This window comes from Thamnophis elegans, chromosome 3 (genome assembly GCF_009769535.1).
Source record: "Thamnophis elegans isolate rThaEle1 chromosome 3, rThaEle1.pri, whole genome shotgun sequence".
In the NCBI taxonomy this organism is placed as follows: Eukaryota; Metazoa; Chordata; class Lepidosauria; order Squamata; family Colubridae; genus Thamnophis; species Thamnophis elegans.
In genome coordinates this window covers 118,105,113-118,121,395 of record NC_045543.1, presented here as the reverse complement: position 1 = coordinate 118,121,395, position 16,283 = coordinate 118,105,113, and the positions used below count along the sequence as shown (strand labels likewise).

The 16,283-nt window shown below is 38.4% G+C and overlaps 1 protein-coding gene across 1 annotated transcript in view; it reads right to left on the bottom strand.

The window, feature by feature from the left end:
• Positions 1-2,793: 2,793 nt before the first annotated feature.
• The window catches only part of SGTB (small glutamine rich tetratricopeptide repeat containing beta), a 31,155-nt gene continuing 17,665 nt past the window's right edge, over positions 2,794-16,283 (bottom strand). Inside the window, exons 6-11 of the mRNA XM_032214752.1 lie at positions 15,137-15,241; positions 10,892-11,030; positions 10,732-10,794; positions 8,055-8,092; positions 5,796-5,879; positions 2,794-5,067 (exon numbers count right to left, since the gene is read on the bottom strand). Coding sequence (XP_032070643.1) covers positions 4,956-5,067; positions 5,796-5,879; positions 8,055-8,092; positions 10,732-10,794; positions 10,892-11,030; positions 15,137-15,241 — 541 coding nt within the window. The 3' untranslated portion in view covers positions 2,794-4,955. The remainder of the gene's footprint in view (positions 5,068-5,795; positions 5,880-8,054; positions 8,093-10,731; positions 10,795-10,891; positions 11,031-15,136; positions 15,242-16,283) is intronic.

Genomic DNA, 16,283 nt, shown 5'->3' with positions numbered 1-16,283 from the left:
TATAGCTGATATTTTAACATTAAAGGATCAATGGTTTGAACCATGTTGTATAGAATTATACAACATATATGGCATAAATCTAGCTTTAACATAGTTTTCATGCATGTAAATGTAGAGTTGGAGAAACAGATGGTTTGAAAAACAAATTTGATTTGAGAAAGAAACAAGCATGTACATTTGAACAAAGTAAATTCTGAATCAGATTAAACATCCATATAATATAGCATTTTCTTTGCCAATCAGTAACCAGATGTCTCTGGGAGTCAAGGGATGCTTGAATTTAATAGATAGTTATTATTGTTATTTCTTAGGAACTATATATATGTCCTGGCACATACAAATAGTTTCACCTTATTCTAACAAAAGAATAGCTATGGCTTGCTAAACAAATCACAATTTCTCAGTTCATATGTAACCATAAATTGTAATATACTGTATTTTTTGGAGTATAATACGCACTGGAGTATAAGACGCACCAAGAGTTTGAAGAGGCAAATTTAAAAAAAGTTTTTGCACTTTGCAGACCTCCCAAAAATGGCCCGTTTTTTGTCACAAAAAAGGGATGCATAACCTTTAGGAGGCTTAGAGTGCTTCTGAGGGCTGGGGGCACAAAAACAAGCAAAAAACAGCCAATTTTCACTCATTCTTGCCTTCCCCAGTCCCCAGGAGTACTCTATAAGCCTCCTAAAGGCTCTGCACGGCCATTTTTGCAAAGGGGGCGGGGTTTCAGGAGGCAAAAAAATGCTGTATTCAGTGTATAAGACACACCCAGATTTTCACCTTGAGGGGAAAAGGTGCGTCTTATACTCCAAAAAATATGGTAGGTGCATGTATAGCTCTAACTCAAAGGACACGCATCATATTATGGTTCAGAGGTATGTGTGAATAAAGCTACTGCCTATGAACTAGAAGGCTTTTTGATGAATAGTAATCTATTTGCCCTTTAAAACTGATTAGACATTCTTCTTGCAAGCTATTTTGTCTGAATTCTTTTTTTCATCTTACAACCTTCATCCTTAGTATATGAAACTGGGAGAATCTAAATGATTCTTAAATATAATTGAGGTACTACGACTTCTATAGCTATTGATGAAAGATGCTGGAAACTATGGTACAAAAACAACTGAAGGACCAGAGATTCTCTAACCCTTACCTAGTTTAATTCAAATAAGTCCATGAATGTTTCCAGTATCTTTAGGCATGGTAAGTCTTGCTCCATGTTCCTGGTTTTTTTTAATTAAAAGAAACTAGATGAAGTTGGCAGTCTCAAGATTTATTTCACAACCAAATCCATTTATACAAGTCTCAGACAAGAAACACCTTCCAACCGCCATTTGTCCCTACATTGTCAATAAATCACTAGAAAAGATCGATAACTGATTGAATTTTGTTGCTTTGTAAAGTCTCAGCTGCTCTGCTGGCATCCTGGGATGTTGCAGATGTTGGCCTGTTCTAAGCATTATCTCCTTCCTTTCCTAGTCGCCTCTCCAGCTGTTTCTGTTCTCCCTCCAGCAATTGGCCAGTCAAATACATCATGGTTAAGACCCTCTCTTGCACGGACTCTAAGCTAGTTAAAAGAATTTCCCGTGAAGCTTCCAACCGAGCACCATGCATACTTTGTATGCCTCAGTAAACGTCATTCCTCTTTCCTCTAATTCTAGGAATATCTCATAGCCTGCAGATGTGTGGACATGCTCTCCCCTGGCTTCAGTTGTGCTTTATACAGTCTTCTTGTCAGCAACACTTTATTGCCTACAGTCTAACATACACACTGAACAACGCCTCCCAGCAGTCTTTTGCAGACTGGAGACTCCTCATATGTATCAGCTGATTGTTCTCTAAAGCCAGAATTATGCTGGCTAATGCCTTCATTTCTTCTCCGGTCCCCATCATCCAGGTCTGTTGGTGGATCAGTAACTATCATCCACAAGTCCTCCCTTCGCAGGTACATCGCCATCTTTACACTCCATGAGAGATAGTTTGCCTCATTTAGCCAAGACACAACGAAACCTTCTCCCATTATGCTGATAGAAGCCATGTTCCCTGTTTCCGTTACAAGCACTAACCACTAACAAACCACGATGCACAGCCTCTGGCTCTGGAGCAAACTCTCACTGGATTTCTCTTCTCTGGTTTCTCTAGTCACTATGGCCTTCTCTCTGGACTGGGTCCATAACATGTCAGAGTGCACACAGTGTGACTATTTTGAGACAACCCAGGAGCAAAATACAGTAAACAGAGGTTTGTCTTTCAAATAGTGGTTTATCTACAAGGAATATATACATACATGTACTAGGCAAAGTCAGGCAATTAATCATCAAATACAGCACGGAAGCACAAAGAGAGAGAGAGAGATGCCCTCACAGGACTTCTCTTATAAAGCCCTCTTAAAGTGATAACAGTTGAATAGCCCTGCTGACTCATTCTCGTTGCATCATTTCAGTATTACAGCAACTGTTCAGCTATTAAATCATTACCTTAACACATCTCTTTGACTACATCTACTGATTCACTAAAAAGAGGGGATTGATAATTAAATATTCAGATTTTTAGACCAAATAAAGGGCATAAAGAGCTGGGAATAACAAGAAAATTGAATTATATCATATTACTAATACTGATATTTGGTATTTGCCACATTTGTTGACATTTATGAAAGTTTAACATGAAATAGGATTTTTTTTACTTAGAATGGCAATCTTTATTTAGGAAACAAGTTATATTAAACTTAGTAAGTCTGTCACTTAATAGCAATGGCTAAATTTCTAAATAGAATATGTAACTATAAGTGTACAAACTTTAGAAATACAGTTACCTCTACAAATATCCCTGGTTTAAAATAGCTTGAGACATGAGAATTGACTTTTTCCTGAAATAAAGAATGAAAAGAAAACACCACAGACAATACTGTATGAAAACGGCATATTTGTTTTATTAAACTTATTCCAAATAACACAGGACTGATCCATTATTCGTCCTTGAAAAATTGAGATAAGTAACTAGAGAGGAATGTGAATAATTATTTAAATGGTACTTTCTGAAATATGTATTCATTTGGCAAATACTCCACTGTGAATATGAAAGTGCTAGTGCTGTACTGCGCACCTAACTTTTTGAATTTGAAATGCAATGAATTGGGATATACAGGACATTTTAACACATGCTTATAGAAGGAGTAGGGTTGCTAAGAAAAACATGGAATCTTCATTTTATAATTAAAACTAGCAACAGTAAGCACTATAGTAGCAATTTTTAAGTTAGCATTGGAGTAAATTTACCAAATTATTTCAGAACATTACACATAGTATAATTTAGAACAGTTTTTAGAGTTAATTATTAACACCTGGACTACAAATGTATTCTAAATTAATATTTGTTAGCAGTTCCTCCCACTTTTAGAGTATATACTTAATGCAGTTAGTTTAATCTGTTCTAGTGCCAACAGAATTTGTTAAACACAGGTGGGAGGAAAATCAGAGTAGTTCAGGGGCTCCACATATATTCAGAATAAATGTTTAACAAACTGTTGTTTGGAGCAGAAGGTTGTCAATGTTCTTCCACCCACTCAATATTCCACAATATCCTCCCCTGAAAAGTTTTCTAAATATAACACTATACTGTGACACTGAAAGCTTTCTCCTGAATGAAGTGCTCTATTCCTGTAGAAATGATTTAAGTAATTCTGTTCCACATTTTTTTTAAATGGGAAGAGGGAGAAAAGAAACAAGAAAAAATAAAAGCGGAGTGGTGGTGGTGAAATCAGATTCATAATAGAGGAATAAAACTGTGATGAACACAGTTTTTTATATAGTAGTCAATGTTTTAAATAATGTATCTAAGTATGCCATCTCAAATTCTTAAAATGGATTTGTAATGTACAATCAACCATCCAGGACTATGCAAGCAGATAGATGACAAATACAGTTGATACCGTGCATATAAAATTATATTAATATAGAACATGGTATCATTTCATAAGAAAGGTCTTTAGAGTTTCCATATGCAGATTCTCCCCATTCTATATTCTCTGGAGCTTTCTCTTTTAACATTCCTTTATGTAACATTTCTGGACATCCATTCTAACTTCATCCTTCTACTAATCATTGAACACAAGCTTAATTATATCTCCTAAAGATGGAATTCACAATCCTCTTCTCCCATCCCTATAGTATAGAAGATTTGGATGTTAATCCTTTTTGTAAAACAATACAGAAGAGCAAGCATTTCGCTATATCTTCTTTTCAAACTTAGCAGTTAATCAATAGCAATCACTCTACAAACTGATTTGTCTGCCCTCGTACATTATAAATGCAGCTTAATATCTCTGGTCCACTTTCTATAACCACACCTATCCATATTCATAGCTTTTCTTTCTCCTGCCATAGTATCTGATCCTAAAGCAATTCAAACAGGTTGTCTTTTCTTCCAACAATTCCAATAATCAACCATACTTTGTCAGAAGTGAACCCTTTTATGTTTATTGCCAATTAGACATGCATAATTGTATATGTACCCCACAGCCTTGTATTGGAGGGCAAAAACAACCTTATCGAATATAATTTATACATAACCTTTATACAGGAGTGATAGCCCATCTTCTACTCCTCTGACATGCACCAGCTGTTTTTCAGTGCACAGTATGCTGCAAAATCCATTCTCTCAAAAGTGAATGAAAAATCCACATGCTGTTGCTTATTAATATAAAGATGCTCCCCGGACACAGAGATTGTAATAAGTCAACAGTTCTAATTATAATCCATGTACAAAGGCATCACTAAACATACATGATATGTTCAAATCTGTGTGCAATGATCTGTTTCCAACAGACAATAAGGAATACACACAAATAATTTTCTATCTCATGTCTGAGAAGAATTACAATGGTGATATTTGCTACAAGCTACAATATGCCTTTTGGAATTAGTGGAACGATATTTTAACTGATGTTTCTTGAATCAAGAATGCTCTTCAGTGCTACCACTGAAGGATCTGCTTCGAACATGATTTCGCAGTTGCTCTATGAGCTCTGGATTTTGCTGCTGGATCTGCTGGGCAAATTGCTGTCCCCTGTAAAAATATGTATTTTTTAAAACAAAGATCAAATAAAGACAGTTACTATCATGTACTAATCAAAGATGAATGAAATAATATTATTCAAAAAGAAGTTACTGTTTACCCTAAGAGAAAAATACATAAGCATTTGAAAATTCTTTCTAACTTAATGTTAACCTAAGGGTGTATAGGTAGTCCTTGACATGACATTAATGAAGCCTGCCTATTATGGTCATAAATTGTGACGGCTGTAAAGCAGGTCAGCACATGACCAACTTTATTTTACCTTTTTAGCAACTGCCGTTATTATAGTCATGGTAATTAAGTGAATCCATGATCATTAAGGAAACCTGTTGTTTGCTATAGGGTATTTTGCTGAAAAGTTGAACTAAGTGCTGTTTTGTCAAAAACATCATAAATTACAGTCCCATGATTTGGGATGCTGAAAATGGCTGTAAATGTGGGCCATTTGGAATGCATCTGAAATGAAATGTGACTGAGGGGGGGAGGCAGCTGTCGGAACCAGGCCATAATTACCTTCTTGGGGAGGGGCTCTATCATAACTTCAAATGGTTGTAAGTGACTGTCATTTAAAGGGGACTGCTGTGTTAAGCAATATAAAAATGATAAAAACAACAAAGATTAATCTTTATTTCTGTGTTATATGTCAATGTACATTTTTTGCACACCGATCTGGCAGTAATGCCAGTAGCAACCCATCCCTGTAAACCATATATACTCACGCATGAATTAGGCTTGAGAGATCAGTGAGACCGCCAACGCCTGCAGCAGGCCCGCCAATAGCATTTGTCATCATTCCTGACATTCTAAAGGGAACAGATATGACACTGATAGAGAGAAATACAGATTTTCAAATCCATTGTTATTGACTGTCTTTTTCTTTAAGAGTCTACAAATAAATGTAAAGCCTATTTACATTGAGAATGAGATATATTAATGCAAACAATTTCCACTCACATAAATCCAAATAAGAACAATGTGAGTTTTTTTAAAAGCAGTTACCATAAAAGTTGCTATCACTTGTGATCTCTGCAGAAACGGGGCGGGGGGGGGGGGCAGTTATGATGATCCACCTCAGATGTCTTATGGATAGAAGTGGTTTTAAAGATTTCCCTAACCATCTGGTGATTAGTTTGGCTCTTTACTTAGTTAATCTCTAGAATAGAAAGTGAACAATGCTGTTGTGCAAGATTTCACCACCACCACCATACACCTCCTCTGGTTGCTGATCCAAGGGTGCTCATGGTTTAAGGAGCAGCAAAGGGAAATTAAATGTAGATTTCACAGATTCTAGATCAGGGATGTCAAACTCGTGGCCCACGAGCCGGATGCATCACGCGCTGGCCACAGCTATGGCCACGCCTGGTTTAGCAAATGGGAAAAGGTTCGTGATACGTCACGTGATGACATAGTGACGACGTGAGTTTGACACCCTTGTTCCAGATAGTAAAATATGAATAAATATGACTGAACACTGGTATGAACCTAGGTTTGGATCTATACTATCTGTCTGCCTGTCTGCCTACTTGCCTATCGTGTCTGTCTGTCTGTCTAACTAACTAACTAACTAACTGTCAAATGTATCGGCTACCCATCTTACCTCTGGGTGGCTTACAATGTTAAACATTTACTTCACTGGTTAAGGTGGTGAAATAGTTCTCTCTGTGCCCTATTATATCTGTGCATCTCACAGCTCTGTTTAGATCAGGGGTAGTCAACCTTTTTATACCTACCGCCCGCTTTTGTATCTCTGTTAGTAGTAAAATTTTCTAACCGCCCACCAGTAATGGTGATTTATAAAGTAGGGAAGTAACTTTACTTTATAAAATTTATAAAGCAGAGTTACAGCAAACCCCTACCGCCCACCATGAAAGCTGAAACACCCACTAGTGGGCGGTAGGGACCAGGTTAACTACCACTGGTTTAGATGGACTGACATGCTGTTAGGGAATGATAGATGAGAAGAACTTCAGGCTACTGGGACTTGTTTATCAGGCATTTTGGAGATTAAAAGAATCACTTGAATTTGCAAGTTCGGCACACATAATTAAAGGCAAAATTCAATGACATAGCTGATGCAATGGCTTCTAAGTTTCTCTGGAACTGTTTTAAACCTGCAGAATCTTTTGGAGCAATTATATTCCCTTCCTGGACTTATATAAGCAGACAAGGAACAAACAGGCAACTGAGTTTGAGGGATGGAAAATACTTCTTTAAGGGAAGGGACTATACCAGTCACTTTGAAGAAGAGAACAAATACCACTGGGCTTTTAATTGACCCTTTCTACATAAAGGCAGAGAATATGACGAGGATTTGGTTAGAGAGAGTCCTGGATGTAGGGGATTTTAACCTGGCCTTGTGATCAAAACATCCTGATCATCACCCAGATGGGTAGAGTTTCTTGGTCTATTGGACCTCCCAGCAACATTCAAAACTATTGACACATCCTGAACAGCAGATGGAGGCTTAATCAGGATAACCATTACTCAGCTTTAGTTGCTGCACCAGAGTGACAATTTTTGAGCAGCAAATTCTGTTCAATAGACACTGATGCTCTTTATCACATCCTGCTTGAGGCTAACTCTCAAAACTACTTACAAGCTTTATATTTTGTACTCTATTGGTTTTATGAGTCACTTATAGAGTCTAAAAGTGTGGTGGAATAGAAACTACATCACATAACATGCATGTACTCATTTTATTAGGATTTGAATTTCAGAAACTCATATAAATTTTCTGTGAACCCATCAAAGAACAGATTCCACTGCCAGATTTTCTTCTTGAGTTCAAAAGCAGAGCTATAATCTCTTCTTCATCCTACCCTAACAAACGGAAAAATCATTACTAGAAAGAAATTTGTTCAGTGAAATTTCAGCACTAGGTGTGTTTCCTGAAAGTGATGTGTGCTCACCCTAATCCTCTATGTTATGCTTGCTTTGTCACCTCTATGACAACACAGGTGGCCTGTGTTGATACTTACAGTTGCTGGACTTGAGGATTCTGCATTAAACTTGCTGCCTGAAATAGATGAAATAATTTCAGCCATAAGGAAGCCAATACTTAGGATAGTTGCATTACCAGTAGTATTGAGTAATGGTTAAACTTGCACTTTCAAAGTCAAACTTTTTGGGGATTTAATTAACCTTAGCATCAAATGACTATGGCAGTGATGGCGAACCTTTTTTTTTTTTTTAAATATAATTTTTATTAAATATTATTACCTTTAAAAAACAAGAAGAAAAATACAACAACATAAATACAACGACATAAGCAAGACAAATCATACATAACAATATAGAGTAAAACATACAGATACAAATGCCGTTTTAAACATACAACCCCCCTCCCCCCCCCACGGTGACAGTCATTCACAGCCCGATTTTTTCTTTCTTTCCTCATTATTAGGTCTCTAAGCCACATCTTCTCATTGCAAGATTCAGGGATCTATTACGGTACCTACGTTAACTTTCCCCATTTTAAGTCCCTGCTGTTCTCCTAGTCGCCCACATATACCATAGGTTCCAGCTAAGATAATGTTCTGTTTCTCCTTTGTCTCTCAGCCAGCCCGTCATTCTGTCCATTTCTGCACATTCGTAGATCTTTTTAATTATAGCATCTTCCGACGGTATAGTGGTGGATTTCCAAGATTGTGCATAGGTTATTCTTGCAGCCACAATTATATGCAGGCTCAAGTGCCATATTGAACTGCTTATGTTATCTGGTTTGATGCTTAGTAACAGGTTCTCAGGTCTCCATTCAATGTTTGCCCCGGTAACCTCTTTTAACCATTTTTTAATCCTTTTCCAATATTTCGTGGCCTCAGTACAGGACCACCAAATATGATAGAATGTGCCCTCCTTTCTTCCACATTTCCAACACAATGGAGATAACCCAGGAAACATCTTGGCTAACCTCGTTGGGGGGAAGTGCCACCTATAAACCATCTTGTATATGTTTTCTTTGAATGCAGTGGATGTTGTAAGTTTAATGGTCTTACTCCATAGCTCCCACCATTTGCCCATTTCAATTTCATAACCTAGGTTTCTCTCCCATACTATTAGAAGGCTTTTGTCCATCTCTTCATTAGTATCTTGGCAGGTCAAAAATTGGTAGATCTTCGATAACATTTTCTTGTCTCCACCAAACAAAATCTTATCTAGCCCCTGAGGGTTTGGGTAGATCCCGAAACGTGCCTTATCACTTTTAAACCTGTTTCTAACCTGTAAATATTCCCACCATTCCAAATTCCTTCCCTGTTGCTCTAATTCCATTTTTGTTTTCATGTTGCCCTCTTCTGTCATGATATCTTTATATGTTATGTTTCTTGTCCAATTAAATAAACTCGGATGCGTTAAGGCCTCTAATGGTGCCAACCAACACGGAACCCTAAGATAATATTTTTTCCTCATTTTTTCCCAGACCCCCATCAAAATCTTCCAAATATAATGTCCCATGAAGTACCTATGGGGGGTGTCTCTTTCTTGCCAGAGGGAGGCATGCCATCCCTGGGGGAGGTCATGTCCCTCTATAGCCAATAGGCGAACCTTTTTTAGCTCCCGTGCCAAAAGCTGGGGGAGCACAGGGGGGTCATGCGCCAGCGTACCACACCCATAATGCTATGTGCGTGATGCCCCCCTGCCCATGCGTGCGTAACCAGTGCCCCCCTCCCCGCTTTTGCTGCAATTTTTTCACCCTTCCCAGGCTCCATAGGCTTTCTAGGAGCCTGGGGAAGGCGAAAACAGCTTTCGCCCCGGATGCCGTCCAGAAGCCTCGAGCTTCCCTGAAGCCTCTGGAGGGGAAAAACGGACCTACGAGGAACCCGGAAGTTCGGGAAGGGTAACTTCCAGTTTACTCGTAGGGCCGAAGGCCCCTGAAGGCTCCCGAGGGCGAAAAACAAACCTACAGAGAACCCGGAAGTTCAGACATGGTGACTTCTGGTTTGTCTGTAGGGCCAATTTTCGTCCTCTGGAGGCTTCAGAGGCCTTCAGGAGGCTTTCATGAAGGCTCTGGAGGGCGAAAAATGATCCAATGAGCAAACTGGAAGTTTGGGAACGCAAGGCCGGTTTTTCGTGCTACGGAGGCTTCAAGGAAGCCTCCAGAGGGTGAAAAACAGCCTCAAAAGAAGGTCGAAGTCAGCTGGCCAGCCACCCTGAAAAATAGCTCCACGTGCCACCTGTGGCATGCATCACGGGACTATGGTATCTCATTACTGGCTTATTATATAATTAATATGTGGTTCTTTTAAAAATGCCTCAGCTCAGCTATTCAAATCTTTTCAAGTGTGGAGCCAAGCTATGAAATACTTTCCCAGAGAATATAACTTCACCCCACCCTCAGTCTTCCAGTTTTTAGCAAAATATCAAAAAAACTCTTTTTCACCAGGCTTTTGGCTGTTTGAGCAGTTTGTCCTGGTGTTAAGAAAATTGCATTGTCTCCGTTGATTTTAATTGTATTGGTTTGATTGTTGAGTTTTTGTATTTTGTATTCCAGTTACAAGGTACTTTGAATAAGGTGAAAGACGGGATTTAATTTTAATCAATGGCATCATCATCTTAACAATTAATGAAAAGATGACGTCAAGAAGAGTAAGGAATAGTTAGCCAATATGAGAAACAGTGGAACCAGGAACAGCAAAAATATTTTTTAAGCGTACTTACCATGCTAATGAAGGCAGGATTGTTTATCAAACTTGCCATATCAAAACTCACACCAGTTCCAGTCTGAAAATAAATACATGTCAACTATTAGTAAAGAAGTATAGGTTAACCAAAGCATTTAAACAATATATTATTACAAATGGTTTGAAAGCTAACTTACAGGACTGGACATGTCTCTTGATTTCTGTTCAGCTATTTTCAGGTTTGATTTGTAAGAATCATTTTCTGGATCAAGGTCCAGTGCCTTTTGGTAACTGTTAATTGCCTCTCGGTATTTATTCATTGAAGTCAGAGCCAATCTAATATGCACAAAGGAAGCCAACATGAGGACAATCTGAATAAATATTTTTATTTTTTTAAATCTATTCTTTTAAAATATACAGTTTAAATTGTACGGAAAAGAATGGGCTCAAATCCATTAAAAATATGCCTCAAAGTAATAAAAATGTTAATATTTCCCTGGCTCTATAGCTTTATTTTAAAACAGCATTCACCAAATATTTATATTTGTTACTTTATTGCTCAGTTTATTTACAGTGTCTAGTAGTAACTCTACTGCAGTTTCATACAAGCTTCCCTCTGCCCCTCATTCCAACTACCTGCAGAATTGCTGAGATGTTTTTGTAAAAGAGCAGCAGAGCTGCAGGTGGGGCAGAATAAAACACATAATCAATTTAGAGTCCTTGCATTGCCACAAGTAATCCAAGCCTAGCCCCTCCTTGACTTCCTTTGACACTTATCTAGTGCCAATTTAGTGCTGATAGATACACTATATTGCCAAAAGTATTCGCTCACCCATCCAAATAATCAGAATCAGATGTTCCAATAACTTCCATGCCCATAGATGTATAAAATCAAGTACCTAGGCATGCAGACTGTTTTTACAAACATTTGTGAAAGAATGGGTTGCTCTCAGGAGCTCAGTAAATTCCAGCGTGGAACTGTGATCGGATGCCACCTGTGCAACAAATCCAGTTGTGAAATTTCCTCACTCCTAAATATTCCACTGTCAACTGACAGCTGTATTATAAGAACATGGAAGTGTTTGGGAACTACAACAACTCAACCACAAAGTGGTAGGCCACGTAAACTCGTCCAATATCAGTGTGTGACCTCACAAATGCACTTCTAGAAGAATGGTCAAAAATTCCCATCAACACACCCCTAAACCTTGTGGACAGCCTTCCCAGAAGAGTTGAAGCTGTTATAGCTGCAAAGGGTGGACCGACGTCATATTGAACCCTATGGATTAGGAATGGGATGTCACTTACAGTAAGTTCATATGCGAGTAAAGGCAGTTGAGCGAATACTTTTGGCAATATAGTGTAGTTGACCAGATTGTGTATAGGCTATATGGTATAGGCACTATAGGCTGTATATAGTAAATAAATCGTTTATGCTCCATTAATAGTTCTGATTCTTTGCACCTGACAGTTTTTGTCTGCAACTAAAAAAAGTTACAAGAAATCCCTTTAAAAGCATGGACCATATGTATACATTTGTAATGATATAATGTAGCATATGTGTAGCTAATAGTATCACATCATGTATAAGGAGAATTTTATTACAATTTGCATACATTTAGAAAATAGGGAGTGGTATATAATTTCAATTCTGTATAGTAGGATACCATGAGAATTGGGCTTACCATTCGGTTACATCAGGGGTGGGTTCGGGCAGGCACTACTACCGGTTCACTCATGATTGAGCTGCGTGTGCATGCTTGATACTGTGCGCGTATGCGCAGTGCAATAAAAATTGTTCTGTGCATTCACAGAACCCAAAAGCAAGATGGCAATGTCTATGGTGCCGCCCGGAGAACATATTTGGGTTTCTACAGGTTGGAATCAAATCTTACTTTTAAGAAGCTCAAAGCTTGCTTATCTTGAAAATAATAAGGGTCAACAGAGAGGGTCAATGTAATGAGTCAACTGAAAACAGGCCATCGATTAAAGTACTTCCTATTTTTTTGAAACCATGTTATATAACCCACCAATTATTAGCATGGAATTTAAAAATACTTATTACCCTATGTCCTTGAAAGTTCACAGTGGGCTTTTAACAAGGGGGGGGGAAGGAAGGAAGGAAGGAAGGAAGGAAGAAAAGAAAGAAAGAAAGAAAGAAAGAAAGAAAGAAAGAAAGAAAGAAAGAAAGAAAGAAAGAAAATCTTCCATGTAAAGAAAACTTTCTTGATCTGGCTTTTGCTGATTTTTCAATTACAAGATGGGAGAATAAATTGAAAGTTAAAAAATGATTTAAAAGTCCATTGATGAACATACATGAAATCACCAGGGACACTGCAGATTTCATAAACACAAGTAGTAGAACCTCAAAATTAATTGCTTTGGTTTTGAATGGAATTAAAATCATGAAGCATATCAGAATGAAGTCATGCAGTAATCCAGACAGCCCTTTCATTTTGTGGGTATTAATTTGAACAGCTTAGTTTAATTAAATTGATTAAATTATTATTATTATTCAGATTAATGAATTCAAATTGATCTTTTAAATTCTTTGTAGCCAAGTAAAAAGATATACTAATTTGAGATGTTCGTAAATATTTTCAATATCTAGAGCTTTTCCCTCTTAGAGAAAATGGTTCAGACTGCTAGGAGGAGCTTCATATTCCTCGTTTTCTGAGAAAATGGAAAAGGAGATAGGGAGGAAGACAAATACCACAGAGACTAGAAAGTGTGGAGAACAAAGGAGAGAATGGAAAGAAAGAAGGAACAAAAGTGCTAAAGAAAGAAAAATACGGAGGGGGAAAGAAATGAAAGAGTGTCAAAGAATGAATTAATAGCACTCTTGCTCCATGATTTATTTTTAATCTTTAACAGCATCAGTACATGGTCTAAGGCAATGGTTCTCAACTTTCCTAATGCCGTGACCCTTTAATACAGTTCCTCATGTTGTGGTGACCCCAACCATAAAATTATTATCATTGCTACTTCACAACTGTAATTTTGCTACTGTTATGAATCGTAATGTAAGGATGTATGCAGGATGTATTTTCATTATTACAAATTGAACATAATTAATTAAAGACCCATTTTGAGTCTAACCACTAGTAAGAGTTCACATTTGCATCTACACAGTGAAAATCCAACAATCAAATTGAGATATTTTGCCACATCATTGCATCTGATTAAAAAAAGAAAAGACGATTTTCATCAGCCAATATCAAAATCATTATGGCTCACAGTGTACTTAGCCACCATAGTACATGACTACATAACAAATTATATAGTTTATAATTCATTTTGCCATGAACCCAACAGTAGTTTGATTCATCACTAGTGCAATGTATGAATACAGGACTAAGGCAAGAATTAATACTGATTATGGCTTGGGCTGAAGAGACCACAAAGTGGCTGACTTGAGGCTGATAACACTCAAATTGACCTTCCTCAGCGGTTGTTATTTGAATGGCGATCCCCGAGCTGGGAACTCTAACTCCCAGAAGGAAGAAGGGATAGAAAAGCAATAATTAACTGAATACGAATTAGGGCACTGACCCAACTGGATTCAAAGCCCACACTTGAGCATCGTGCAAAGTTACAGGTTAAATTCGTGCAGCAAAGTAAGCAAAGAGCAAGGATGCCTCCTTTGACACTCAGCAGGCTGCAGCCCTGGATACTCACTTCCCTAGTTTGAAGTTAAAACCCGCTGCCTGGCCCAAGAACCTCAAAGGGGGACGCTGACACAAACCCCTTGCCACCACGATGGTTCCTCTTCCCTCTTGGTTGCCAGGGCAGCCTGAAGGGAAAGCGGTGAAGATACTTCCCTTGGCCGCTCAGCGCGGGTTATTCCGTAAGATGGCGGAGGCGTCTTGTGAAAAATAAAGGCTGTGCCAAACAGCTGTCGCCAATCTGGCTTGCGTCTCCCAAGAGTGGTGACTGCTTCTCCTTCCTGCCTTAGCCAAAGAAAGAGCAGGAGCCCAGCAGATCAATGGAATCGGTCCCAGCCCCGCTCCCTTCACTGCCCGCTCTTCTCATCTTTGCCGGGCCACCAGCGGCTACCGTGGCCGAGCGAGGCTCCCTTTTTAGGAAAGGAGGAGCGACTGCTCAGCGCTTGTGGCTCAGAGCAGCTCTTCCAAAGAGCATATCAGAAGCTTTGCCGAGCAGAAACAGCCAGCTGACACCCAGCCTTTCTTTTCGTGGCTCAGAAGGGGATGCCAGGAGCTGTAGTTTGAGCTCAGTCTACGCTGTTCCTAAAACCATCGAAAATATGTGTTTTCCGATGGTCTTAGGCGACCCGTGAAAGGGTTGTCCGACCCCCAAAGGGATCGTGACCCACAGGTTGAGAACCTCTGGTCTAAGTGAATGTAGCAAAAAATAGAACAATTCCCTCTCTGAAGGAGATGGGTGGTCCAGAAATGTGAGATATAACAAGTTAATTTACTTACCCCATTCTTCCATATGCTTTGCTGTATTTTGGATCTATTGCAATTGCTCTCTCACAGTCTTTTATTGCTTCACTGTGATTGTTCAGTTTACTTTGAGCAGCAGCTCTACGGTGTGAAAAAAGAGCAAAGCTCAAAAAATATAAAAGTCAACAAAATGATCTCATTCTGACCACCAATCATTAATATGACTAACATGTTGTCTTGCATTGAAAAAAAGGGCTGTAGATTGTTTTTCCACCCACCAATTATATGTTTTTTGAATAAAAAGAATATTGAGGAAAAAGATCTACCGAAGTCACATTTGCGTTTTGTCAAGAAATACATTCACAACACATTCTTTTGTCAAGGAACACAAAAATAAGAATATGTTTAGAGCATACATTTTTGCTTTCAGACTCCTTCCCACTTTTAAAAATTATGGAGGACCCTAACAGAGCCTATTTTGTATGATTCTTGTTTCACTGAAAATTAAGCCCAATCAGGTTTTTAAGCGCATGCACTAAAATAAGCCCGCCCCGAAAATATTGCAACACAGCAGCAGCTATGAGGTGACCACGTTCACCGCTTCCTGCACTTTCAAAAATAATAAGACGTCCCTGAAAATAAGGCCAAGAGCTTATTTCGGGGGTCAAAAGAAAATAAGACCCTGGGTTTTTTAGGGGAAATACGTTGTGTGTGTGTGTGTGTGTGTGTGTGTGTGTGTGTGTGTGTGTGTAAATTAAAAATTAAAACTTATGCATTTATAGAATCTTGTCAAAATAATATTATACCAATTAAATATTAACATAAATATTTTTCATGAAAAGCCCTACATTTTTAACTAAATGAGAAGAATGATCTTGTTTTAAATTTTTGCAAGTATCTTCAATATCTGGCAAAGAACTTAGATTTCTTGGACCTTTGAAGGGTCCTTTGAGACCCACAGGGGTCCTCGGAGCACACTTTAGGAAACATTATTCTAGAGTTTGTTTATTAATATAAATGCCACATGACTGCAGAGTGACTCTGGACAGTTTAGTCTGTGGAAACATAAACAATAAGTAAACAGAGAAAAGTCTCTATCCAGACATGACAACCTCCATATTTTATAAATACACTCCTGACAGGAGTTAAAAGTGATGCTACCCCAAGCCTGGGAGAACAACCC